Below are 27706 nucleotides of genomic sequence, written 5' to 3' on the forward strand. Positions count from 1 at the left end.
CTTACACGGCAGCTGTGTGCTCCACACAGCCTGACCAGCGCTTGTAAACTAGCCTTCTGTCCTCAGGTGTGGTAAAGGATGCTCTCTCTAAGTGGCCAGTGTTGAAGTAAGATGAAACTGCCAGGCCAGTCAGCTGCTGTACATGGAGTGGAGGGTGTGTGTCTTGTCTGTTGCCTCAGGCAGCAAAATGACTTGGGTCAGACCTGGCCACGCCACAAGCTATAGGAAGTCATTTTGAAAAGAACAGTATCAGTACAGAATGTTTTGTGGCATTCTGAGAAAGAACCATGAGGATTTTTTTAAAGAAAGAAAGAAAGAAAGAAAGGAAAGGAAGGAAAGGAAAGGAAAAAAATATAGATCTTTCAGTAATTTTGCCATGAGACAATTTTAGAGTCAGATGAGCACCTAGAGAAAGCCTCACAAAATTCAGGGTACTTCTTCACCCCATGAAGAAGAGCATAGAGGCCCCAAATGAAAACCTTCAGGTCAGACCATCAGGGCTACAAATGATCCCAACCAAGACATGACCCTGTCAGGGGACCCACAGATGATCTGGAATGTGTTCTGTGAAAGTCTTTAGGAGACCAAGGAGCATGGTCACCAAGAAGGAAGGTCTTATCCTAGTTTTATTCTAAAAGCTGCCATCCATTCATTGTTTGGAAGTTGGACACCACTTAGACCAAGGGTGGGCCCTCCAGATGTATTGGCCTACAACTCCCATCTAGCCAGCACAGCCAATGGTGAAGGATCATGGGAGTTGTTGGCCAAGTCATCTGGAGGACCACAAGTTGCCTGCCCCTGACTTAGTGAAGGACAACCGAGGCCATGGGGAATTGATGGCCATGAGTCATGATGGCGAAGTCGGAGCTGCCATGTTCAGAGTGCCAGGTGCTGGACACAGACAGCAGGAGGAGTACAACTGCAGTTGCCCCATCTATGAACTTTTCTGAGACATTACAGTGGTTGTTAGGGATGGACAGTCTATCCTGCATGGTGTTCACTGAACCCCCACCACTTACCCAACCCTGGCAAGCATGGCAGGGGAGGGTGAGCCCCTGGGTAGTCCACGGGGTGCCTGGCAGCAGTGAATGGGCACCCGATCCCATGGCGAGCTGCCAATTCCCAGCCCCTCTCCTTTTAGAAACTGAGCACTGACTGGATTGTAATTTGTGGGCTCCTTTATTCTTCGGTTACAGCAGGGGGGTAATTACTACATAGAATCATAGAATAGCAGAGTTGGAAGGGGCCTACAAGGCCATCGAGTCCAACCCCCTGCTCAATGCAGGAATCCACCCTAAAGCATCCCTGACAGATGGTTGTCCAGCTGCCTCTTGAAGGCCTCTAGTGTGGGAGAGCCCACAACCTCCCAAGGTAACTGGTTCCATTGTCGTACTGCTCTAACAGTCAGGAAGTTTTTCCTGATGTCCAGCTGGAATCTGGCTTCCTTTAACTTGAGCCCGTTATTCCATGTCCTGCACTCTGGAAGGATCGAGAAGAGATCCTGGCCCTCCTCTGTGTGACAACCTTTTAAGTATTTGAAGAGAGCTATCATGTCTCCCTTCAATCTTCTCTTCTCCAGGCTAAATATGCCCAGTTCTTTCAGTCTCTCTTCATAGGGCTTTGTTTCCAGACCCCTGATCATCCTGGTTGCCCTCCTCCCATAAGGTCCCATTATCCCTGCCTATTATCCCTGCCTATTGTCTATTGTCTATGTCAGCTGGGTCTGATGGGCATTAGGATCCAACAACATCTAGAGGGCCAGCGATTTCCTGCCCATGGTTTAAAATAAGCAAATGCATAAGCAGAGCCTTGCAGAATGAGACCAAAGGTTTGTGTATTGCAGCATTGTCTTTCCTGCATAACAATGAGTCCGATGCCTTCAGGAAGCTCAGAAGCAGGGCGTGAAGGAAAGATCCCTCCATGGTTAGTCCCTAGAATCTAATGTTTATTTAGAGGTATACTGCCTCTACTCTTGGAAGTTCCATTTAATTCTCATTTGTTGGTTGGTTTGAGATACTTGTATCCTGTCCTTCTAGCCCAGGTCGAACCACTTCAGGCAGCGTCCATCAAAATTAAAAGGCGTGAGCACAAACAGCACAATGTCACAGCTAATAGTTGTTCGTGGTCCTACTATCCAGGGATTTGCCCCTAGCCTTTCTAAAGCTAACACTGCTGCGCCTTGCGGTCATGTGAACTCCATTCCGTCGTTGACTTTTAACAGCGTGTGAAATCGTCGTGATTAATGCGCCTTTCTTTCTTTACGAGGAACCTGATTGAAAAGATGATACATTCTACTCCTCTCTGCCTCTCTCTGCCTCTCTCTGCCTCTCTCTCTCTTCCCCAGGATATCCCATGTGCACTTGAAAGAAACCAACAGTGGCAATAATGCGACTGATAGACCTATTACACAATTTGGAGCGTATGGTTTTTATCGCTGGTGTCCAGGGGAGAATTGCATTAGCTTTAATGAAATCTTATAAGGCTTTGGAAAGTGTAATAACTTTTAAAATGTTTGCTATTAGTAGCGCTGTCATTTCTCTTCTGCCCATTGCTCAATTCATGACTTATGAACAATGAAAGACAGCAGCTAGCAGCCAGGAGAACCACAAATGCTGCATTTGATCAACACTGAAAGGAATCCTCAGAAAACATGCGTTTTCCTGGGCACGCGGGGCGATTAGTGCGGGCTCTGTGTGCGTGCGTGTGTGTGTTATTTCTCCTTTGAAATGTGTTTACAAATCTAACCAATTATTTCATCGGGGGCCTTTCTAGTGATTTGATTACCGGCCTGCAAAGAAGCGAGTCAAAAGAGAGTTGGAAAGCAAACGCAAAGGAGTTGAAAGGGTGGGTTTGCCGCAAGGTAAAAATGTTCTCTGTCGCAACTGAACAACAACTCAGGGCAATTAAGGGCCAAACTAGACGCCACACCGTTGAGGCAATTAGCAATGGCATAAAAGGCTTTTTAGAAAGGGAACTGCAGACACGCTCCCAACAGTACACGTCTGGACCCTGGTGTGGTGGATGGATGATGATGATGATGATGATGGTGATGACGATGATAATGATTTATATCCCACCTTTTTCCCAGTACTGGGACTCAAGGTGGCTTACAAGATTAAAACATGTACAATTAAAACATATAAATATAAATTACAAAAAAATAGAATTAAACCTACAGTAAAATTAAAACTGTAACAGGTTAAGGGGGGCGGGGGAATCCAATATATTAACACAGCTCCAGTATAGTTCCAAAGGCCTGCTGAAACAAAAAGGTTTTTGCCTACCTCCAAAACTGTAGCACAGAAGGAGCCAGCCTAGCCCCCCTGGGAAGGGAGTTCCAGAGTCTTGGAGCAGCCACCAAGAAGGCCCTCTCCCACGTACTCATCAGGCGTGCCTCGGATGGTGGTGGGACTGAGAATAAGGCCTCCCCAGAAGATCTTAAAGCACGAGCAGGCTCATAGGGGAGAATACGGTCTTTCAGATAACCTGGACCTGAGCCATAGGGGGCTTTAACCCTTTGCCACCTGCTGCTTTGCACCCTGGATTGCTCCTTTAGAGGTCTGTCCGGTTCTGACTGAATTCCGGACCAGATTCACTTCCCCACTAATCAGAGCCACCAGCCTCCACTGATTGTATGGGATTTCATGGGGCCAGCTCAGATGATACACTAAGCCATGATTAGGCCAATAACCTTTTCCCAGCAAATGGTTAGTAAGTGTATTTAAACCATGGTTAGGTAGCCACCATGGTTAGGAATGGTTCACACGACATCTAAGCCATGATGTTTAACTCAAAATCGTAACCATGTTGTCTGAACAGGATCATAATGAGAGTGGCCTTGGGAGAGTTCTCACCTGGAAGGTGGCCTAGAAATGTTTTAAATAAACAACTAAGTCAAATCAAATAAATAAATGATCAAGGATTGGGCGGCACCTTCCCTTACAAGGGAACCTTAAAGCACTCAGAGGGGCATTTTAGCTTAGGGGGAAAAGAGGGGCATTGAAGGATTGGGGAGATTATCCATGGCATGGAAGGAGTCCTACTACGAGGATCAGTTTGATCTTGTGGCATTCTTGAGCATCTATCAGGGCTCCATCAAGCAGGCAGGTCCCACTACTATGCCAATGCTTGTCTATGGGGCCTTCACTGCCCACCATTTTAATTCCCCACAATGCTGTTATATAGTCTCATTCCAGAGGATTTAAAATGGCAGCTCCCCACCTCCTAGCATTCCTTTGTAGCACTGCTGCTGCCACCGGAGAAGACCACCAGGACCAACCAATGTAGGAACCCCACCCACCTTCTAGAGGGCCCTTTGCCAAGGGGACCTCTCAGCCCTGGAACCCAGCCCTGGCTTGGGGGTCAACCAATGAAACCGATGGGCAGGAAGTTCAAAGCAGACTTTGCACAGTGAGAGTTGAGTGTTTGAAATCTGCTGCTGGAAGATGTGCTGTTAGCTGAGATTAGGAGACATTAAGAAATTAGTGGGGGGAATGTTCAGTTCACATGTTAATGTTTACTGAACGAATTTTGCTGTTTCAAACCACTATGCGAATTGAAACTCAATTATCCTCACTTGTCTGTTTCAGTATAAAATTCAGTTGAGTCCCAGAGCCTCTAACTGCAGCCCTCTTAATAGCAGCACACAGCGGTTTCTCACCCTGCCACACTGCCCCTGGGAGGCAGTTGTCCCAATCCTCCAAATATAAACCACTTACCACAGTACTGTTTGCATGCACTCTACTACAGTTGAGTTGCCTAAGAATAATGAGAATGATTTAGGGACACAGAGAGGGAGTCGGTTCAATTTAACTATTAATAGGTATTGCTTATGTAATCTTATTCATTTGCAAAGCAGCTTTCAACATTTGTTGAGTTTTGACCACACTGCAACCCTGCAAAGCAGGTTGCTCTCACTGGAAAGCAGCTGAAACTGAGGGACGGAGACTTGGTCGATGCCACACAATGAACGGCTCCACAGCAGAGAATCTATTTGTTGTTTATTGCATTTATATCCTGCCTTTTTTCCTCCCAGGAACCCAAGGTGATGTACATAATCCTCTTCCTCTCCATTTCATCTTCAAAACAACAAGCCTGTGAGGTAGGTTGGGCTAAGAGTCTTTGACTGGCCCAAAGTCACCCAGTGGGCTTCCATGGCCCAGTAGGGCTAGAACCCAGATTGCCTGACTCCTAGTCCAATACTCCAGCCATTCTACCACACTGGTTCTGTAGATCCAAAACCATTTCCCTATTCTTCCTGCCCCCACGGCCTGCCTCCATTTTCAGGGTCAATTCACAGCATGAATCTCCGGCTCACCACTTAGTAAAAACTAGTCCTCATTGAGGTGGTAAGCTTGTGTTGGGTGGTTCCGCTTCAAACTGCAGGTGGGGCCTTGCATGACTGAATACATGCAGTCTACACACTCCCTGCATACCGAAACACGACCATATCAAGAAGACAAGTGAGTGCAAAAGATGGAGAAAATCTCTTGGCAAGTGTGGTGGTGATCTTGTCTTGTAGACAGCAATACAATTCTGATCTCTTGTGTTCCCACTCCCCAGGCCTCAATTTACTGCAGGCCAACAAAGATATTTCCACTAGACGTAAATTTCATTCAATATTTCTGCAAAAACCATAAGATACCGCAAACTTTCGGCATGAACTCAAACCTTGAATCAACCCAGTGCAATGAAAGGAGGACAAGAGAGGCAGCCCCCACAACACCTGGTTATTCACTTGGCAAGATTTCCTTGGTTTATTTCAAGTACTAATCAGTGGTGCAGAAGTAAATTTGGAAGTGCAGTCGCTCTTCATGACAGTCACACTCACAAGGAGAGTGCAAAAATGCAGGCAGCTGTGTTGATCCAGATCAACAAACCAGTCCTAGCAGTTTTCAGGAGTAGGTCTTTAGTAAAGTTAATGGGTCTGTACTAATACTTTAGCTTAGCTCTCAAAGGACCTGGGTGTATTTTACCATCCTCTTCCCTCTCACCTTTCTCTCTCTCCAGTATTCGAGGCAATAAGCCTGTGTGCACCAGTTGTTGGGGAACACGGGTGGGAGAGTGCTGTTGCACCATGTCCTGCTTTGCTGGTCCCTGGCCGATGGCTGGTTGGCCACTGTGTGAACAGAATGCTGGACTAGATGGACCCTTGCTCTGATCCAGCATGGTGCTTCTTATGTTCTCTCTAGGGACATAGGAAGCTGCCCTTTATCAAGACAACCCAATAATCCCTCTAGCTCAACATTGTCTCCACTGGCTGGCAATGGTTGGGGTTTATTTTATTTATTTATTATATTTCTGTACAGCCCAATAGCCGAAGCTCTCTGGGCGGTTCACAGCAACTAAAACCAGAAAATGTAGCACCATAAAACACAATATTAAAGTTTAAATGTTCTTCCAGAACATTTGTGAACTACAAGTTCAATCGCAGTTTTTAAAGCTCAGTTAAAAAACTTTCCTTTTTTCTAAAGCTTTTAAAACTTGATTTTGCTCTGACTTTTATACTGTTAGTTTTACTCTCCCCTGTGCCTGTTTGGTGCATTCTCTTCCCCTTCTTATTGTTTTATTATGATTCTATTAGAATGTAAGCCTATGCGGCAGGGTTTTGCTATTTTATTGTTTTACTCTGTACAGCACCATGTACACTGATGGTGCTATATAAATAAATAAATAAATAAATAAATAAATAAATAAATAAACAATAGTTCCATGCAAGAATCTTTCTCTCCTTGGACATGCCAGTGGTTGACCCTGAAATTTCGCTAGGTGCCTTTCCTCCTTGTTCTCTGTGTCTTGCCCATTGTATCTGTTTCTCCTTCCGCTGTTTTCATTCCTCCTTTCTCTTTCAGCCTGGGCTCATGCTGTAATATTGAGTTCCTCCGTACAAGGGCAGTTGTGAGTTAGGATGAGTAATGGGTGGATAGAAACAGCCATGTTCTTAAAAATTGCCATTGAATCCATTAAAAGTTTGCTGATTTAAAACGTGAGACAAAAGCAAAATAAATTGTTCTCGGCAATAGCTTTTTAATTTTCAGTTTTATTGGCTATGTTTGTTTTCACAACAGTTTTTTTTTATTATTATTTTATAAGAAAAAAATCATAAAGACTTACATAACATTCATATAATCAATCATCTAGGGAACATATCATGCGATAGAGTACATTACACACTAATCAACTCTCCCGTTATTACCAGCAGCATAAATCACAAACATCTCTCAGTTTGAGTGTTTTAAAGATACAATAAAATTCAAAATACAGCCCTCAAAAAAACAGATCCTTCAAAAAGCCCTCTGGCTTACCTGACCTGACTCTTGATCAATGACCACCTATTTTGTTGTGAAGGCCAGGAGGCTTGGGGAACTTATGAAATATAAACACTGGCCATAGTCAAAAGGGCTCCTGTAATTAGCAACCTCCCTGTCCTCCCCCCCCCCCCCCGACAGATCACAAACCAATTCTAAAACACCCCAGGGGTTTCAAAAGTAGCTTTCTGTGTAGTGTTGGCAATTGTTCCATTGTCAAGTTCGAGAAAAAGACTTCAGAGGTGTTGCTGGTATGTAGAAAACTGGCTGACATAATCATAGAGTTGGAAGGGACTCTAAACATCATTTAGGTTAACCACTTCAGAAGGGGTTGTCATCACAGGCGTGTGCATGGGGTGTGCCAGGTGTGCCCAGGCACACCCTAATTTTCCAGGGCCTCTGTTTTCCTGCCCACTCACCCCCACTGCTCCAACTGGAGCGAAGGAGGGAAAAGTGTGCTTTCCAGAGCCTCCGGAAAGTGTGTAATTCCCCCCCATGCTAATGGCAGCCACCATTAGCGCGGTGGGGGAGTATTACACACTTTCAGAATGCCCTGGAAAGCGCACTGTATCACCCCCACTGTTCCAATCGGTCTTTAAGATGCACAGCCTAATGAAATGAGCTGCGCATGCCTATAGCTGTAGCGCAATGATAGAGCACCTGCTTTGCATAAAGAAGGTTTGATCCAAGCATGTATTCATTTCTTATTTTTATTTAAAGCATTTTTTATAGCTCCACCTCACCATTTCTGGTATCGTGGTGCTTTACAATCACATATAAAACAATTCCATTAAAAACCCTTATCCTCAATCCATTAAAAGCCCTCAACCCAGTTTAAACCACCCCCTCCCCAAACTCTTATGAAAATAAAAACACCTTACAAAGGCGTTTGAAAGAATTGAGAGTGGGAGCCTGTCGAATCTCCAGTGGCACATTGTTCCATAACCGGGGGCCAGCCATTGAAAAAGCCCTGTCCCCCGCACATTCCAATTTGTAGCGGGGGACCATCAGGGCACCCTGCTCCTGAGAGTGAGTCTGCCAATGGTGAGACACAGGAGAAAGGCGAGTACTCAGGTATCCAGGACCCAAGCAATGCAGGGACTTATACATGGTTAACAAGACCTTGTAGCGCACCCTAGCAGCCACCGGCAGCCAATGGAGCTCCCGTAGCACCAAAGTGATAGAAGACCACTTCGGGAGCCCCTTGACCAACCGGAATGCTGCATTTTGTACAGCCTGTAGGTGTATGAGTCCCTGGAGAAGCGCTGTGAGTCAGTGTTGTCAATAGTGGGCTAGAAGGACCCATGGTCTGTCTCATTATAAGGCAGTTTCTTATGTTTCTGAGCCTCGTATGGCGCAGAGTGGAAAAGCAGCAGTTTCTGCAGCTGAAACTCTCCCCACGGCCTGAGTTCGATCCCAGCAGAAGCTGGTTTCAGGCAGCCGGCTCCGGTCGACTCAGCCTTCCATCCTCCTGAGGTTGGTAAAATGAGTACCCAGCTAGCTGGGGGAAAGGTAATAACGGCAAACCACCCCGCTATAAGGCCTGCCAAGAAAATGTCAGCGAAAGCTGGCGTCCCTCCAAGAGTCAGTAATGACTCAGTGCTTGCACGAGAGGTTCCTTTCCTTTCCCTATGTTTCTATGTTCCACCTGCCCATGCAGGAAATCTCCATCTCTCAACAGTCTATTAACTTTAAAAATGTTGCTAATGCTATGGAATCCCGCAAGGTTCCACCCAATCCTCTTTCCTTTTCAGCATCAACCTCTGGGGTGGGGTACCTTTTACCTGCAGGGTGGATACAGCCTTATCCAACCCACTGGCATCTCCTCCCAGGCCCCGCCCTCTCTCCTTGGCAACCTTCCCTCCTTTTCCCCCAGCCATTTCCCACTGTTCAGCTGAGCAGCTCAGGGCAATGGGGAGATTGCAGGGACTGTGATGCTAGTCCGTTGATGGGCAGAAACAACTGAGCAGTAGAGAGGAAGGCAGTGTTGGCTGACGAGTCCTGCTGGTGAACAGTGGCCTTGTCTCCCCCTTTCCCCCGCTCAGCTGAGCAATCAGCTGTGCAGCGTGACGGAGTTCATCACTGAGAGGGTTAAACCTCCTCTTCCTGTGATCTCTATCCCTGCTGCACAGCTGATCAGTAGCAAATGGTTGAGCAGCATAAACCCTTTTGTGCACACATGAGTGTGGTGAGGTGAGATTGATTCTGTGAATGAGGTGCGCAGGGAGGGATATGTGTGAATGGGGTATAAGCTTTGGAAATAACTTTTTAATTATAATTCTATGGCCCTTTGGCTTACACACTGCAGTAGACACATCTACCCTCTGTCATCATCAATGAAATCTATGGAGTAATTTCTAAGCAGCTGCAGGGAAAGAAAGAAAAAACATCAAGAGAGCAAATTTCATTTATTATAAGTATAGCATCCCTTTTCTTTCCCTTTTTTAAATAAACATCTTCCTGCACAGAATTGCTCCCCTACCACGTCCTGGCTTCCCAAACGAAAGCTTTTCATATTCGATATAAGTAACAATCCATCACTGCATTGTTTCCTTATAGCTTTTGCAGTGTTTATTCTGTGGGGGGGAAAGCTTGAATATGTATGAAAAAAAAATCATAATGTTGAATCACAGCGCTCCTGCAGACTGCTCAGAGGTTTCTTCATAAACTCAACAAACTCTGTCTTGTACAAGTTCAATCCTCCCATCTCAGCTCACTCTTGTAAATTGCTCCCAGTACAAACTGATCACGCATCCTTGTCTGGTTGCTTTTTATAGTTTCATAGTTTGGGGAAGGTGGGAGAGGAATTGGTCCGTCTGTAACCAGCTGCCAGTACATTTATTTATTTATTATTAGATTTATATCCTGCCTTTTCCTCCAAGGAGCCCAAGGTGGCTTACATAATCCTCCTCCTCTCCATTTTATCCTTCAACAACAACCCTGTGAGGTAGGTTAGGCTGAGAGTCAGTGATTGGTAGGGTGACCCTATGAAAAGGAGGACAGGGCTCCTGTATCTTTAACAGTTGTATAGAAAAGGGGATTTCAGCATGCAGCACCTGGTGAAATTCCCTCTTCATCACAACAGTTAAAGCTGCAGGTGCCCTGCCCTCTTTTAAATCTGGTCACTCTAGTATAGCTCCTGCACCTTTAACTGGTGTGATGAAGAGGGAATTTCACCAGGTTCTCCATATATACAAATGACACCTGCTGAAATTTCCTTTTCTATGCAACTGTTAAAGATACAGGAGCCCTGTCCTCCTTTTCATATGGTCACCCTAGGATTGGCCCAAAGTCACCCAGTGAGCTTCATGGCTGAGTGGGGACTAGAACCCGGATCTCTCGAGTCCCAGTCCAACACTCTTGCCACTACACCATACTGGCATAAGTGTCATAAGTCATGCATTTAAATGTTATGTACAACTTTCCTACACTGATGGATTTGTATGGCTAATATGCCAGTCAGCCAAGAGGGTATATTCACATTTGGAACAGGGCCACGAATTTTTGTTTTTTAAAACGTGATATTGTATTAGTCGCTCTTTTGCGTTGCCTCCGCTCCTATGCCAAGAATCTGAAAGATTCTGTATTGCCCTTTTGAGAAAGTAATTTCTCATGTGGAGCGTGTTCAGAGGAGGCCAACCAGGATGATCAGGGGTCTGGAAACAAAGCCCTATGAAGAGAGACTGAAAGAACTGGGCATGTTTAGCCTGGAGAAGAGAAGATGGAGGGGAGACATGATAGCACTCTTCAAATACTTGACAGGTTGTCACACAGAGGAGGGCCAGGATCTCTTCTCGATCCTCCAAGAGTGCAGGACACGGAATAACAGGCTCAAGTTAAAGGAAGCCAGATTCCAGCTGGACATCAGGAAAAACTTCCTGACTGTTAGAGCAGTATGACAATGGAATCAGTTACCTAGAGAGGTTGTGGGCTCTCCCACACTAGAGGCATTCAAGAGGCAGCTGGACAACCATCTGTCAGGGATGCTTTAGGGTGGATTCCTGCATTTAGCAGGGGGTTGAACTCAATGGTCTTGTAGGCCCCTTCCAACTCTGCTATTCTATGATTCTATGATTCTATGTTAAGGAGGGAAAAGAGATTCCTCTCCCCTAATGGATGACGGAGACAGGGTTCAATCAAAAGGCCTGCTCTATTTGAGCTATGAATAGGTAGCTTCTATCAATGCCCCTCTTTGAACTGTAGTGAAAGTGAGAAGATAAAATTACTACTAAACTTTACAAGGCTCACATCATCATCATCATCATCATCATCATCATCATCATCATTATCATCATCATTATCATCATCATACCACCACCACTGGCCATGGTAGTCAAAGAACTATGGCAACAGGAAAAGGTCACAATTATTCCATAGTCACATCAGTCATTGACATGAAGAACCAGGCCTACCAAAATACATCCACACCAACATCCAGAAAGCAGTCATACTTAAAACATGACCAATTGTCAGGAAATTCCTGAATCTGTAAAAGTCAGCATGACTTGGCAAAGCCCGTCATGTTCATCTAGGCCAGGGGGGGGGGAAAAACACGCCCTGAGAAAGAGATATAATAATGTATTCTCAGAGAAGGTGGAGAACAGCAGTGCTAATTTCTAAATGAGAAGTAACAGGCCTCAGGGGGCTTGAAAACCATCCATTTGGCCTGGGCGGAAGGCCTCCTTCTCTGTATGTGTGTGGCAGAGGGGGGGGGTAGTTTCCCCAGCAGAATTGGCTGGGTGGGTGCTGTTCTGCCAGGCAGGGTGAAAAATACACGACAAAGACCCCTTCTCAACACAGAAGCAGCTCCAATGTTTCTGAGAGTGTCTGTGAACAGGGTCCGAGTGGCCAGCATTTCCTGCAGCACCTTCAAATGCCAGCAAGCTGGTTTCTACAATTAGCAAGTTCACTGCACTTCGTTAGGAATCCCTCACCTAAAATATTTCTGCAGAGTGATGCCGAGCTTTTAAATTAAGGGGAGTTAATGAAAATGGATCAGCAGGAGCTATTACGGGAGCCTTATTGCACATTCAATAGGCTCATTAAGTTGATTTCTGGTTGTCTCTGTCTGGTATCTGTGCTCCATCTTGTTATTGGATTCCCCAAGTAACATTGCCAGGTATTTTGTCAGTTTCCCGCAGTATTTGGAAGGGGAAATGGGATTAGTGCATCTCCAGATGCTGCTTACAGAGACAAGCAAGAAGCTTTTCCCTGGGATAACGTGTGTCCCAACGCTCACGTCCCTTTTCATATATTTAACATAGTGTGCGTTGTGTTGTGTGTGTGTCCCATTCCACAAAAAGTAATTTGGAAAAGATTTGTCTTTTGCTAGAGGAATAACAATGTCTTTTCCCCCAGCAAAGATATTTTGCCTTGCATATTCCCTGAGCTATATCAGGCTTGATGGAAAACTGTGCGGCAGGAGACACCACTGCAGATTTTCAGACCCAAGAGCCCAGGATGGCAAAGTATCTTACAACCACTTTTATACTTTCCGAAAGCAGAGCTGGAGCACGGCCCATTTTAATTAAAGATGCATTTCCATAAACAATATGCTTTTGTGTATTTTAATTCATCGAGTACTGGTCTCTCACAGCTTTTTCAGAAGTCATCGTATCAAACTCCCATCTAGTCCAACTTCTGTTTATAAGAGCAGCCAGACAGATATTTCTGGACGTTCACCCACAAGGTAGGCAGGAGACTTACCTTTCACTCTTCTTTGTCTACAGCACTTGGGACTAAGAGGTATACTGCTTCTAAGTATGGAGGATCAGTTTAGCTGTCATAGCTAGTGAAAGAGCTATCGTGTGTGAATTCCTTTAGCCCTGTCTTAAATGCACCCAACCTAGGGGCTTTGGCTGTATCATGTAGTAATGAACTCCATACGTCAGTCAAAATGTTTGCTGTCAGAAATAATTAAATATTACTGGGAGATCAATGCATCCCCGCCCCAAAGAAAGTGGGTACCTGCTGTCTGTCCAGAATGAATGGCTGCAGTGGGCTTGCTGCCTTCTAATTAGGCATTGAAGGCAGTTAATCCTGCTGTCTTTCTGCATTGGCTGTGGCCAAATCAGTCGCTCACTCCCCAAAGAAAGACACAACACTTAGCAGAGGCTGGCTGCATCTCTACATGAATCACATGAAGGGTTTCCTTCCTTAAGTCAGTCTGTGACAGGGGCAATTCATTCTGCTGCATCTCAGAATTGGATCTGAGTGGATCAGTTGACACACTCCAAAGCCTCCTTCCAACTGGGATTGGTGCCAGATCACTTCACCACGTAGAAACACGGTGGATGAGCTTTTCTAAGGGCAAGTAATACTTAACCATTGGGGCTACACGTGTGCCTTGTTTTCTTTCAGGGAGGAAGTTCTGCTCCAGCTATCACATGCTTGGGATAGGCTGCCATGAGCTAGTCTTGTGTTGTGTGAAGGTGTTGTAAGAACATGGGAAGCACCCTTTTCCTAGGTCAGACTATGGGTCCCAATAGCCTTGTATTGCTTACTCTAACCAATAGCAGCTCTGCAGGTCCATATGGGGGCCTTTCACATTATCTGATCCCTGATCCATTTAATTGGGATTGGAACCTGGGATATAAAGTCAGAGTTCTAGCACTGAGATAAAGTGCCTGCCCAAATCTTACATCTTTACAAAAACGTGCTTTTCTTCCTTGAATGATACTTAGAATCATAGAATAGTAGAGTTGGAAGGGGCCTATAAGGCCACTGAGTCCCACCCCTTGCTCAATGCAGGAATCCACCTTAAAGGAAGTACGCCTCTGAATACCAGTCAGGTGTGGAAAAATGCTTTTGTGCGCATATCTTCTTTATGGGCTTCCCAGAGACAGCTGTTGGACACTGTGGGAACAGAATACTGGACCAGATAGGCTGTTGGCCTGATTCAGCAAGGCTCTTCTTAGGTTCTTAAATATGGAACTCCAAACAGGTTTGACAAATGACTACAATTATTACACCAATGTGACCTAGTGATGGAGGTGCGGGAATATCATCTTCCGCTAGCCTCTTACTCGGGCGGTTTCCTCATTCTGGCCGGCGAGATCACATTACGCCAGTCCTTTTCCAGCTTCATTGGCTGCCAGTCCAGGTCCGGGCCCGATTCAAAGTGCTGGAATTGACATTTAAAGCCCTAAACGGTTTGAGGCCAGGTTATTTGAAGGAACGCCTCCTCCCATATGTACCTGCCCGGACCTTAAGATCATCTACAGGAGCCCTTCTCTGTGAGCCCCTGCCAAAGGAAGTGAGGCAGGTGGCTACTAGGAGGAGGGCTTTCTCCGCTGTGGCACCCCGGTTGTGGAATGAGCTCCCCAGAGAGGTCCGCCTGGTGCCTACACTGAACTGCTTTCGTCGCCAGTTGAAGACTTTTTTATTCTCTCAATATTTTAACACTTAATTTTAACTTAAATTTAAATCTTACTGTTTTAACTCTGTATTTTAATCTTATATCAATTTTGCTGTGTGGTTTTATCCTGGTTGTGCTTTTTATACTGTATTTTGTAATTGTGCTTTTAACCTGTTGGATTGTTTTATTGTGGTTTTAATTTTTGTGAACCGCCCAGAGAGCTTCGGCTATTGGGCGGTATAAAAATGTAATAAATAAATAAATAAATAAATAGTGATTAGAGTGTTGGACTGAATGCATAGAGTTCTAGTGTCACCTTAGTAGTCAAGTCACTTGTGAGAGTTTGGCGAAGCCCATGCGTTTCTTCTGTCATCACCCATGAGTGAAATGGGCTAATAATAGTGAACTATGGTGAGGATTAATGAAACATGGAAGACAGTGCTCTTTACACATTGAATAAGGCAAACAGAACCTTGAATTCCTTGCATCAGTATGGCCCTAGCACATTGACCAGCATTACACATACCGAAACCTCGATGCTATTCTGTTTCAAGAACTGTTCGACTTGAAAGGCATTTTCATATTCTCCACATGAAGACCATGGGAAGCTGCCTTAGACTGAGTCAGACCCATGGTCCATCTAGGCTAGTATTGTCAGGACTGACTGGCAGCAATGGCTCTCCAGGGTTTTAGGTGGGATTCCATCTAACCTTACCTGGAGATGCTTGAGAATGAGATGCTAGAGACTGAACTTGACTTTCTGCACTGCAAGCAGATTCTCTGCCACCCTCTTGTACATGGTCCTAATAATAAGTCTGGCCAATCCAGAGGCTTCATAATGCCTGCCTATCACAGAGGCCAATGTTGCACACTTCTATGCCCTTCTGTGTCTGAAGGGAGATACTGCTAGGCACTTCATGAGACTGTACCAGCTCATTTGGAGAGAGCTCTGTGATTTCACCCCTGCTTTGCAAGCAGAAGGTCTCATGTTCAATCTTAGCATCTCAAGCTAAAATGATGAGGTGGCAGGTCATGGGAAAGCCCTCTGCCTGAAACCCCGAAGAGCCGTTGCCACTCCAAGCAAACAATACTGAGCTAGACGGACAAACCAACCTGGCAAGGCATCTTCCTGTCTTCTTCGGAGCATAGAATCATAGAATAGCAGAGTTGGAAGGGGCCTAGAAGGCCATCGAGTCCAACCCCCTGCTCAAGGCAGGAATCCACCCTAAAGCATCCCTGACAGATGATTGTCCAGCTGCCTCTTGAAGGCCTCTAGTGTGGGAGAGCCCACAACCTCCCTAGGTAACTGGTTCCATTGTCTTACTGCTCTAACAGTCAGGAAGTTTTTCCTGATGTCCAGCTGGAATCTGGCTTCCTGTAACTTGAGCCCATTCTTCCGCGTCCTGCATTCTGGGAGGATCAAGAAGAGATCCTGGCCTTCCTCTGTGTGACAACCTTTCAAGTTGTCTGTGTGACAACCTTTGAAGTATTTGAAGAGCACGTGGCTCTCAGTTGACTTCCGTATTGAAAAGAAACCTTACATTAAAGGGACACAACAGCATCCCTGGCAGCTTAAAAGTGGCTTCTAAAGTCAACCAAGAGATTACAAATAAATATTTGTAAACACACCCACAACCACCCTGTCGCAAACCCTTTTACCCCCGTTAAATATTTTAAAAAGGACCAAATCTGCCAGAGGCTCCCGCAGATGCCCCGCACATGATGGGGCTAATCTTGTTTCCCCAATTTGGACATTCATGTCTGTTTGTTCTGTGATCGGCACCTGATATTCCCATTACTGGTTGCACTTCCTTCAAAGCATGAGGGTGATGTCAATTTTTCAATCAGCAGAGGGCCGTTAAAAAGCAATAAGGATGATGGCTGACACATTTCCATTAATGTACGAGATGTACGGAGAGATAGATCATGGCACTGCAGCTGCAAAAGCAGCACAGCACTGCCCATGGTGGCAGCAGACGGCACTAGAGACAAGACCCTTCGTTGTATTTCAGCCCTCTCTTCAGTCCTAGAATGGCCACGGTGCTTTAACATGGATTCAGCAGCAATCCACTAAAACATAAATAAGAGCAGCTATTAAAATATATGGAGATGTAATGTGTTTGTTCACAAAGGACGCAATGCCTGGCCGCAGAACAGCTTCCTTGCTGCCTCCCATGATATACCCACGTGGTGGTCAGAATACTGATGATAAAATGGGTGCCTTATCATCCTGGCTTTGCTGAATGCAAGAGTGATACACAAATGCTTTTGTGCTGCTCCCATTAATTTCAATGTGATCGACCAGGGGAACCCTGTGTCTGTGGGTCAAGACCTGTCCAACTCCTGCTGTTCTTAACGACTTCCAAAATCTGCCCTCAGAGGGCACCAGTTCATTTTACCTCATAGTAAGATCTCTCTGAACAAATGACCTATGCAAATGCTCACTCCCGCCTTCTGCACTGTCCCTCAGCGCCCCACTGGTTTGTCCAGATCACTATTTTTTTTGCCCTGCAGCTGCCTTCTAAACCCATAAACTTGGCCTTGTATGTAGAACCCCATTTGCTTGCATTATCATAGAATCATAGAATAGCAGAGTTGGAAAAGGCCTACAAGGCCATCGAGTCCAACCCCCTGCTCAATGCCTAAAGCATCCCTGACAGAGGGTTGTCCAGCTGCCTCTTGAATGCCTCTAGTGTGGGAGAGCCCACAACCTCCCTAGGTAACAGATTCCATTGTCGTACTGCTTTAACAGTCAGGAAGTTTTTCCTGATGTCCAGCTGGGATCTGGCTTCCTTTAACTTGAGCCCGTTATTCTGTGTCCTGCACTCTGGGAGGATCGAGAAGAGATCCTGGCCCTCCTCTGTGTGACAACCTTTTAAGTATTTTTATGATGTAATCCAGGGCCCAGCATTCTTATGATGTAATCCAGGGCCCCTCTCTCTTCCTGCTTAATTTTTAGACTATATCCCCTCAAAACAGCAAACGTTTCTTTAATCTTTAAAGAAGCAGGCGTGTTGATGTTGTTTATTTTTCTTTTAACAAACCTATTTTTATTGAAGAAAAAATTGTGTAATATTGAGTTCCAGGCCAGGAGACAATTTGAGACTTCCCCATAAGGGATCCAGGTGATATCAGCGGCTTAAGCAGAAATAGACACCGTAGAGTTAGGCAGATGGGTAAACAAAGGCTAAATATTTATTTGGCAAGTTCAACTTACATATTATTTCAGTTTCTCCAGGATAGAGCAAATTCTGTTCCCAACTTGTAATAGGGTTTAAATCAAAGAATGCCCTAACTCATCTAAGTGGGGTGGCATCAGATTTACAAGTGGAAGTTGACCTATTACAAATCACATTGGGAAGGGAGGGAAATGTACCTGCAGTTCCAGAAAAGGAGAAGGAACCTGGGGGTAGGAGAAAAACTGCATTGAAACTCTTGCAGGACCGTTTCCTGACAGCAGCTTCAATGGGGGACTCTCAATAGATTAAAGACACAGGTGTTAAGTGGAGGCAGGCCTACAGCAACTCCCTTTGCAATATACGGCTGTGAAAAAATGACACCACCATCGGAGATTTACTTCTAGCTGGAAACTAGGATTCAGGATTCCAGAACGCCAAGAACGGCCGGTCTCCTCTCTCTTGCTCAGGTGCGTGCAAGCAAGCAAACTGGGAGAGTGCCAAAGCAGATAATCACTAAAGTTAACAAGGCGAAGGTTAGATGCTACATTTCTATAATGGAACAGACTTCAAAGGTCACCTTGCACAGAGCAATATCTATTAGTAAGCAGATGCTTCTGGAGAGCAGTGGCAGAGTGGACTGCAAGGCGGAGCGAACAAATACTTTCTATGCAGGAGCCTGGATGTGCTATTTTCCCAGTCGTGATTGCATGAGTTCATAAATGAAAGCGCACTTGCCCATTTGGAAATGTTATTGGCTGTTAGCGTGTGCAACCAGGATTAGTAGATAGTATAGCACAATTTACAATACTCTCTGCTCATCAAAAGCGAGAAGTAGGAGAACGCTTGCCATTAAATGCCTGCCCAAATGCTGAAGAAAATTCTAAATGGGTTATCTGGGTATTTAGTGAATGTGCCATATAGAAGGGTAGATGTGCATCTTGAAAGATTTGAGTGGCGGACACAATGGGGAGTTTCAAAAGGTGAAGTTAATACTTATAACCCTAATCTCATTACCTTTGGAAGTCAGGCAACCTATGTGGTATAGACAAGCGTGACTCCAAATTTTGATAAAACCCAAGGAAAATCCAACCAAAACATAGATAATTATCAAATGAAAGAAAAAAATTATTTCCTACGAGTTGCTTTTAAGTGTGGCATTTCCCATGGCCCCTGGGGTCTTTTGCTGCACACCTTTATTCTCCACAGTAGTTCAGACAATTATTTCAAGGGAGGAAAAGGATATCCCTTCATGTCCTCTACTAGCTGTGGAAGTAACAAGATTGGAGGAAATATCCCTTTCAAACAGAAGAGATGAGGAGAGAGACATAAATCTCCTACTGTATAAACAAACAAACAAAAGGGCACTATTGTGATTTCTGTCCTATTGAGGCCCAGAAATATCATACGTAAGTGGGTACAAAGAGAATAAGCCTAAAGGTGGTGGAAGAAAGATGTTCTTCATGTTAGCACCCATATGACTGGCTTGTATAGCTGTTCCTCTACCAAAAATATAGGTGTCCTTGCAATATTGCCATTTGACATCTGTGATACTCTCCTTTTGAACTAATTAAGCCAGTGGGTCTTTTATCTTCCGATTCCCAACACCAAACACACGATGACAAAAATATGGTTTGTTTTTTTTAATTTGTAAAAAGTTTTTAAAAGAATTGCATCTCCCTTAAGTAAAGTGAAAAGTAAAATTGTAAGATCAGATGAACACTTTCTCTGAATAGCGTGGATTTTATGTCTACATTTCCTGTTATTTAAAAGTTGCAAGTTCATAATTACAGTTGCTAGTTTTAAATAACCATTAGGGGCTCAGGATAGTATGCTAAATTAGGTTTAACTCAGATTACAATCTCTCTTCCTCTCAAGGGGGTTAGGAGCTGTCTTCTAAGCAACAACAGCATTCTAATCAGTGGTTGATTGTTAAAGCACTCTAACAACCATGCTCAATTGGCCCCAGACGCGCTTGACAAATGTCAGATTTACAGCTAAAGTAACCAATGGCAGCTGAAGTGAACCGGGTTGTGCTATGTTTATTTGACATTCTCTTGCTCTGCAGCCCATTCTTCCTGTTTCACTCTGGAGATACCTGGTCAGCAAGAGCCAATGCTTAAATCAAATACAGTACAGACCAGTTCAGTTGTTTAGTACAGAGACTGGGGAGACAAATAGAAGAGGGATGAGAATGTAACAAGTGAACAGGACCATGGATTCCCTGTTTTATGCAATAAGCAATGCTTAAAACATTCCTGATGAGTTCTAAGCGCCAACTCCTTCAACCACACAGGGGTTTGTAATCAAACTGTGCCAAATGTTTTTGTAAACTGGGACTGATAGTGAAAGTGGCAAAGTTGTCATCTGAGTGTCCTACCAGGGATGGTGATGCCACTTTGCTGTGTCATAGAGAATAATACCAGTGACAGAACAAGAATCTGGAGCCCGACACCTTGGTGGATCAATCAAATTATGTTTTTGCCACATCAACGTTAAATCTGGGTGGGATTTTTTTAAAAGGTTTGACAAAAATTGTACAAACCCCAAATGCGATCCTAGGAATTGGACTTGAGTCTGCAGGTGAAGGAAAGAGAGGGATGCTTCTGGGGATGAATTTACTACACATTCAAAAGATTCTAGATTATTTCTAAAAGTTCAAGAGAGAAACAGAAAGTGGCTTTAGAAATTCTGCCCCACTGGGTCATATTGAGAGAATTTAGTAAATATCCTCCAATGAGACAAACATTGGTACACAGTAGCTACTAGCTAGTTTTAAACTTATATTATAACAACTAATGGCTAAGGCCCAGTGTTACATTTCAGCATAAATGGAAGCATCTTTGAAAAAAGAAAAGAAAAGGGATTGTTTTCCAGTAAACTACTTGGAAATGAGGAAAATCCAGTTCTTCAGAATACTCAACCACATCTTCTCAAACAAGCAGAAGCAGCTGTCCAATTACGATCAGCCATTTGCGGCAAGGATTTGAATGCACCTCTACCGAAGTAGGACTCTTGGATTGGAAAGCAAGATGCTGGGGTCAAGAGAAGGCCATCCATCCCCCCCCCCCTGCCTTGCTGAGCATGGTGGCTAATGCAATAATATACGGTACATTTACAACTTAGTCTGGATCACAGGCTTCACAGCACGGATGTGAATGCTGGGCAGGCAAAACCATGAGAGAGGAAGCTCCCTGCTGGAGTTGTCTTCATGGAATTTGATGTTCAAGTAGAAGTCACCCGTATAGAGAAATAAGAGGGCTCCAATGCACACTGAGTGTTCTGTTGGTTTGACCTAAAAGAAATGGGTGAGAATTATTTTAGCAGCATCAGCAGCAGAAGAAGAAATGTATTGTCAGTTAGGTGCAGTTCTATAGTTTCTTCCAAGCATTACAGATTCGTTTATTTCTTAAAGCAAGCTTCCTCAAATGCACCTTGGGGCTGTAGCTCCATCATATGTTCTCTATGCAAAAGGTCTCAAGTTCGACTCCTGGCATCTCCAGGTCTGACTGGGAAGAGCTGCTGCCAGTCAGTGGAGACAATACTGAGCTAGAAGCACCAAGGGTTCGATTTGGTCTAATCTCGCTTCCTATGTATGTTTAGACAGAAAAAAACAGACTCTCAGTGCAACCTACGTCACAGGGTGGTTGTTGTGAGGATAAAATAGAGAGGAGGAAGGCTATGTACACCGCCTTGGGTACCTTGGAGGAAAAAAGGCGGGATATAAATGCAATAAATAAATAAAATAAATAAATTAGTCCTACAACTCGGAGCATTTCTCAGCCAGCATAGCTGACTGGGGAATGCTGGGAGAGGTAGGACTTCTTCTTTCTTTCTAAACACACATAATGTTGTGCCCTTAGAGCAATTAAACACGCTGGAGCGTGTTCAGAGGACAAGCTAGAGCGTGTTCAGAGGAGGGCAACCAGGATGATCAGGGGTCTGGAAACAAAGCACTATGAAGAGAGACTGAAAGAACTGGGCATGTTTAGCCTGGAGAAGAGAAGATTGAGGGGAGACATGATAGCACTCTTCAAATACTTAAAAGGTTGTCACATAGAGGAAGGCCAGGATCTCTTCTCGATCCTCCCAGAGTGCAGGACACGGAATAATGGGCTCAAGTTAAAGGAAGCCAGATTCCAGCTGGACACCAGGAAAAACTTCCTGACTGTTAGAGCAGTACGACAATGGAACCAGTTACCTAGGGAGGTTGTGGGCTCTCCCACACTAGAGGCCTTCAAGAGGCAGCTGGACAACCCTCTGTCAGGGATGCTTTAGGGTGGATTCCTGCATTGAGCAGGGGGTTGGACTCAATGGCCTTGTAGGCCCCTTCCAACTCTGCTATTCTATGATTCCATGATTCTATGAAAGTGGGGAACTTCTAAAGTGATGTATTTCCAGGCCTTATCATTTCCTAATGCATACATCCTGTTTATTAAAATTGAACAGGATTATTTACTTGGCAAATACATTAGACTTGCAAAAAACTTATTTGTGACAAAGGGAGGTAGAGGCACAAGGCCCTGTCAGAGCACCTTTCTCAACTGGTGACTGGGATTAGAAGTCCCAGGATCACTGGCAGGAAACACACTCCACATTTCCAGGCCTTATCATTTCCTGTCCACGCAATAGGAAATGATAAGGCCTGGAAATACATCACTTTAGAAGTTCTCCGCACCTACACTTTCTCCTCATCAGGAATGGTGGGCAGAGAGTCCCATCAGGGTTCCTCCTCCCAGTCCCTGGGAGTGGAAGATGCTTTGCCATGAGCTGGGAGTGCTCATGATATTGAGTCCCTCTTCCCCTGCTCGGAGGTATATTTTCAACAGGGGAACTTACAGGGCCTTTTTTTAAAAGTATTTGATGGGAACACTCCAAAAGCCTCAACTCTTTCAGGTGAGCAGAGCAATTGCCCCTCCCACTGAAAGTAATCCTTTGCTGCACACCTCAACAGTTCTAAAGATAGGCCTTAACAAGCTTCGAGGTATTTATTTATTTCATAGAATCATAGAATAGCAGAGTTGGAAGGGGCCTACAAGTCCATTGAGTCCAACCCCCTGCTCAATGCAGGAATCCACCCTAAAGCATCCCTGACAGATGGCTGTCCAGCTGCCTCTTGAAGGCCTCTACTGTGGGAGAGACCACCACCTCCCTAGGTAACTGGTTCCATTGTCGTACTGCTCTAACAGTCAGGAAGTTAGAGCAGTACAACATAAATAAATGTAGCATTTATTTATTACATTTATATCCTGCCTTTTTTCCTCCAAGGAACCCAAGGCGGCATATATAATCCTCTTCCTCCTGTCCAATGTATCCTCACAACAACAACCTTGTGAGGTAGGTTGGACTGAGAGTCTGTGACTGGCCCAAAGTCACCCAGTGGGTTTCCATGGCCGAGTGGAGACTAGAACCCGGATCTCCCGACTCCCAGTCTAACACTTTAGCCACTACACCACACTGTCACTGGTATGTGACAATGAAGATGGTTGAACAGAATCCGAGGCTGCTTTCCTTCCTGTGTTAGTGGAGCCGGAAAAGCCGCCCGCAGATAACAGACTTTTAGATAATAAAGGCTCCATAAGTTCTGGCACCTATATGAGCGACATGTCAAACATCCAACCCTACCCAAGATGGCTGAAACTGCACTGGGGTATCAAGCAACTTTCAAAGGATCTCAACACTGAGTGTTGCTATTGTCATCCCTCCCTAATAGTGAATTTAGGTAATTGAGGGCAGAAAGGACCACTAAGAAACAACAGAGAGGGATTCACATGCTTGGGTGAATCCAAAATTATTTACTGTTCTTCATTTGAAACAAATCCAGGAGCAGTTTACAAAAGAATAAAACAATCAATCAAAAAAGACATGCGGCAGACACACACACACACACATGGAATATCATGAGGTTGGTACAACGATAGTTCATGGTTATGCAGAAGTACAAATTAGGAAGCAGAAAACAGTGCAGGGCTAAGCCTGCACAGCGGCCTCAGGAAATCACACAATGTTGAGTGCTCCTTGGAAAAGAAAAGCTGGAGTTGGGGAGGGGAAAGAGTGAATTATTAGCCTGCTTGGGTCCCTTACAGCTTATGGCACCTTAGAGGAGGGAGCCGGGAATGGATGGCTGTTCACGAGTGGCGTTTTATTACATTCGCATTCCTTCCCGCCAGTAAAGAACTTAGTTGGTTGAGTTCCTGTCCACTTGGCAGTAAAATGTCTTAAAAATAAGATAGTGGTTTCTACTTAATTGGATGGGGGGGGGGAGAAGTATAGAGGATGGAAAATTAAAAGAATATATATATATATATATATATATATATATATATATATATATATGGGTTATGTGCTTCTAGAGCAGCCTTCCTCAACCTGGGGCGCTCCAGATGTGTTGACTTGCATCTCCCAGAATGCCCCAGCCAGCAGGCTGGGGCATTCTGGGAGTTGTAGTCCAACACATCTGGAGCGCCCCAGGTTGAGGAAGGCTGTTCTAGAGGTTACAAACTGCTGAGGTGTCAGTTGTGTGTGGTGGGGGATTGCAGGGGAAGAGAAGTTAGGGGTCTGATGGAGCCTCTCCTACTCTAAAGCGAAGTTTTCTGAATGGGGGAGTCGAGTGGTGGCTGGGATTCCCGCTGCCTACACTGGTGGGGGACGGGGATTTGCTGCAACGTTTTGTGGCAGGTCCCACCTGTTCTTCCCTAACTCCAGTAAAGGCTGGAGTCTCCAATGTCAGTGCGGCGTGGATCCGTTCTGGGCTTCAATCAGAATTCTGAAGGAGTTATCCAAGGTGCTTCCCATCAGAGCTAGCAGCCTCCACTGTCTAACTCAAATTGATCAGGGAAACCCTGCTCAGAGGTGTCTTTATTATTGATTCTGTGGAAGCAACCAGTTTGCAGCGGGGTGGGGTGGGGTGGGGAGGTGATGGTAAATGTGGAGACACAGTGAAAGACGAATTGCAGGGAGTTACAGACCTGCTGAGAGCTATGAAGATGTCCATTTGCTTGCTTGTTTTTAAATTGGCAAGAAACAGGCCTGGTCTAACAAATTACTCAACAGAAAATATTAGCGCAAAGCAAAAGGGTTATTAAAGTGACTGAATTAAGGCAGCCAAGAGAAAGCCAAGGGAATATCAATCAAGGTAAAAGTGTTTGGCAGGTGGGAACAGGTTGTATCACAGCTTTGATTCAGGCACAACAAAGAGCAATGGGAAGGCAAGTGGTTCAGCCGCGAAGGCCCAAATTATTTTTCCAGATGCAGCATAAGGAAGCCAAACAGAAAAGCCTGGGAAGCACAGCGGCCGCTGCTGCTGGAGGCTGTTTAAATAAGATGTTCTACAAACAGCTCTCGAGCTTTCGGTCTCACGATTTTCTGTAAGGGAGTTTGGTTCAGGCTTGAAGACTCCGCAAGTCCCTTCCTACTATGTGGTGGAGTGCAAGAGAGTTTTCTTCCGGAGATCAGTTAAAAAGCTGCTCTCCAGCCAAAGTTAAGCACCAGCCCTCCATACTCCACTATGATCAATTCCTGTCAAAGGAGAGTTTTAAACTTGGGAAAACGGCACAGCTCTGCCCTCAAATACCGGAGAATACTATGCTTTGAGGAAGGAGGAGATGTTATACCTTCAAAATCTACTGGGTTATGCCGCGAGAAACCACAGCATGGAAAGATAGAATCATAGAATCATAGAATAGCAGAGTTGGAAGGGGCCTACAAGGCCATCGAGTCCAACCCCCTGCTCAATGCAGGAATCTACCCTAAAGCATCCCTGACAGATGGTTGTCCAGCTGCCTCTTGAAGGCCTCTAGTGTGGGAGAGCCCACAACCTCCCTAGGGAACTGATTCCATTGTCGCACTGCTCTAACAGTCAGGAAGCTTTTCCTGATGTCCAGCTGGAATCTGGCTTCCTTTAACTTGAGCCCATTATTCCGTGTCCTGCACTCTGGGAGGATCGAGAAGAGATCCTGGCCCTCCTCTGTGTGACAACCTGTCAAGTATTTGAAGAGTGCTATCATGTCTCCCCTCAATCTTCTCTTCTCCAGGCTAAACATGCCCAGTTCTTTCAGTCTCTCTTCATAAGGCTTTGTTTCCAGACCCCTGATCATCCTGGTGGCCCTCCTCTGAACACGCTCCAGCTTGTCTGCATCCTTCTTGAATTGTGGAGCCCAGAACTGGATGCAACACTCTAGATGAGGCCTAACCAGGGCCGAATAGAGAGGAACCAGTACCTCACGTGATTTGGAAGCTATACTTCTATTAATGCAGCCCAAAAGAGCATTTGCCTTTCTTGCAGCCACATCACATTGTTGGCTCATATTTAGCTTGTGATCTACAACAATTCCAAGATCCTTCTCGTTTGTAGTATTGCTGAGCCAAGTATCCCCCATCTTGTAACTGTGCATTTGGTTTCTATTTCCTAAATGTAGAACTTGGCATTTATCCCTATTAAATTTCATTCTGTTGTTTTCAGCCCAGCACTCCAGCCTATCAAGATCACTTTGAAGTTTGTTTCTGTCTTCCAGGGTATTAGCTATCCCACCCAATTTTGTGTCATCTGCAAATTTGATAAGCGTTCCCTGCACCTCCTTGTCCAAATAATTGATAAAGATGTTGAAGAGCCCTGGGCCCAGGAGTGAGCCCTGCGGCACCCCACTCGTTGCCTCTCCCCAGTTTGAGAAGGTTCCATTAGCAAACAATTCACACCTTTCCCCATTCCCACTTGGCTTGATATGAATCAGGTTATTAATGCAATGTTGAAATTGACTCAGAAAGGCACCATGAGTAAAACAGAAAGATTGACATGAATACAAAATGGAAAGATAGAATGCTGAAGGGTTCCCGCCCCCCCGCCCCTTAATGATAGATAAAAAGGGGCTGGATTTGGTTTTCTCTCTCTCAGCACAAATACACAACTAGGAAGTGGGCGTATCCAACGCTGAAGTCCACCCTTCACCTCCATGATATGGTAGAAGAGGAATTCACTGGGCAAACCTGTACAAAGTGGCAGCAGTGGTTTATTTACTTAACATAGAAGCAGATAGGATATCGACAACGATGGACTTACTGAATCAATATAAAAGGTGTTGGATCCAACAAAAGTGATGCCATCGTGGAGATCATAGTTGTGGACACCATTTTGGTAATCTTGGTATGGGATCACAGTGAGAGAGATGGGGCCGATGTTGCGTTTGCTCAAATTGGTTAGCTTCACCTCCAGCTTGACGGGGTCTCCAACTGTGCAGTCTGCTACGATGTCACAGTCACACAGCTTCCCTTCCACCGACACATCTGTAATGCAAAGACGAAAAGGACGGGATCATTGGTTTATGCTCCAGGAACTTGGGATCCTAAATAGTTTCGCATCACCAAAATAAGCCACCTAACAACTAGAAATCAATCTAACAGAACCACACATACCTGGAGATACATTTGCTTGTGTACAACGCTGCTATCTTTCCGGCGCCAGGTTAAGACTTTCCTCTTTGCCAGACACATGGCGGCACATCTTAATCACCCGCATGTTTAGTTTTTTTAACAGTTTTAATGCTTTATGTGTATACATTCTGTGTTTTAGAATTTTAAATTTTGTATACTCGTTTTTATCTTAATTTTAGAATTTCTGTAAACCACCCAGAGAGCCCTGGCTATGGGGGCAGTATATAAGTGTAATAAATAAATAAATAAATAAATAAATAAAACTTACTGTATTTTTAACAGAGCAATAACCAAAGTTCTCTGGGTGGAGTACAATGGATTAAAAACATACAATTGCAAACAACAAAAAGTGCAGAATAAAAACACTATAAAAACAAAAGCAAAGAATAACGACATCATAAAACCAATTTTAGACCACAAGCAGAATTTACATGTGAATA

At 44.7% G+C, this 27706-nt stretch overlaps 2 protein-coding genes across 2 annotated transcripts in view; both read right to left on the minus strand.

Annotated features, from left to right (window-relative positions):
- Positions 1–27706, minus strand: part of LOC134401988 (MAP kinase-interacting serine/threonine-protein kinase 1-like) — a 758389-nt gene that overhangs the window by 690425 nt on the left and 40258 nt on the right. The window lies entirely within an intron of this gene.
- Positions 17838–27706, minus strand: part of TRAPPC9 (trafficking protein particle complex subunit 9) — a 352653-nt gene continuing 342784 nt past the window's right edge. Inside the window, exons 22-23 of the mRNA XM_063131169.1 lie at positions 26896–27119; positions 17838–21135 (exon numbers count right to left, since the gene is read on the minus strand). Of these exons, the coding sequence (XP_062987239.1) occupies positions 20956–21135; positions 26896–27119 (404 nt within the window). The 3' untranslated portion in view covers positions 17838–20955. The remainder of the gene's footprint in view (positions 21136–26895; positions 27120–27706) is intronic.

Source organism: Elgaria multicarinata, chromosome 7 (assembly GCF_023053635.1).
Source record: "Elgaria multicarinata webbii isolate HBS135686 ecotype San Diego chromosome 7, rElgMul1.1.pri, whole genome shotgun sequence".
In the NCBI taxonomy this organism is placed as follows: Eukaryota; Metazoa; Chordata; class Lepidosauria; order Squamata; family Anguidae; genus Elgaria; species Elgaria multicarinata.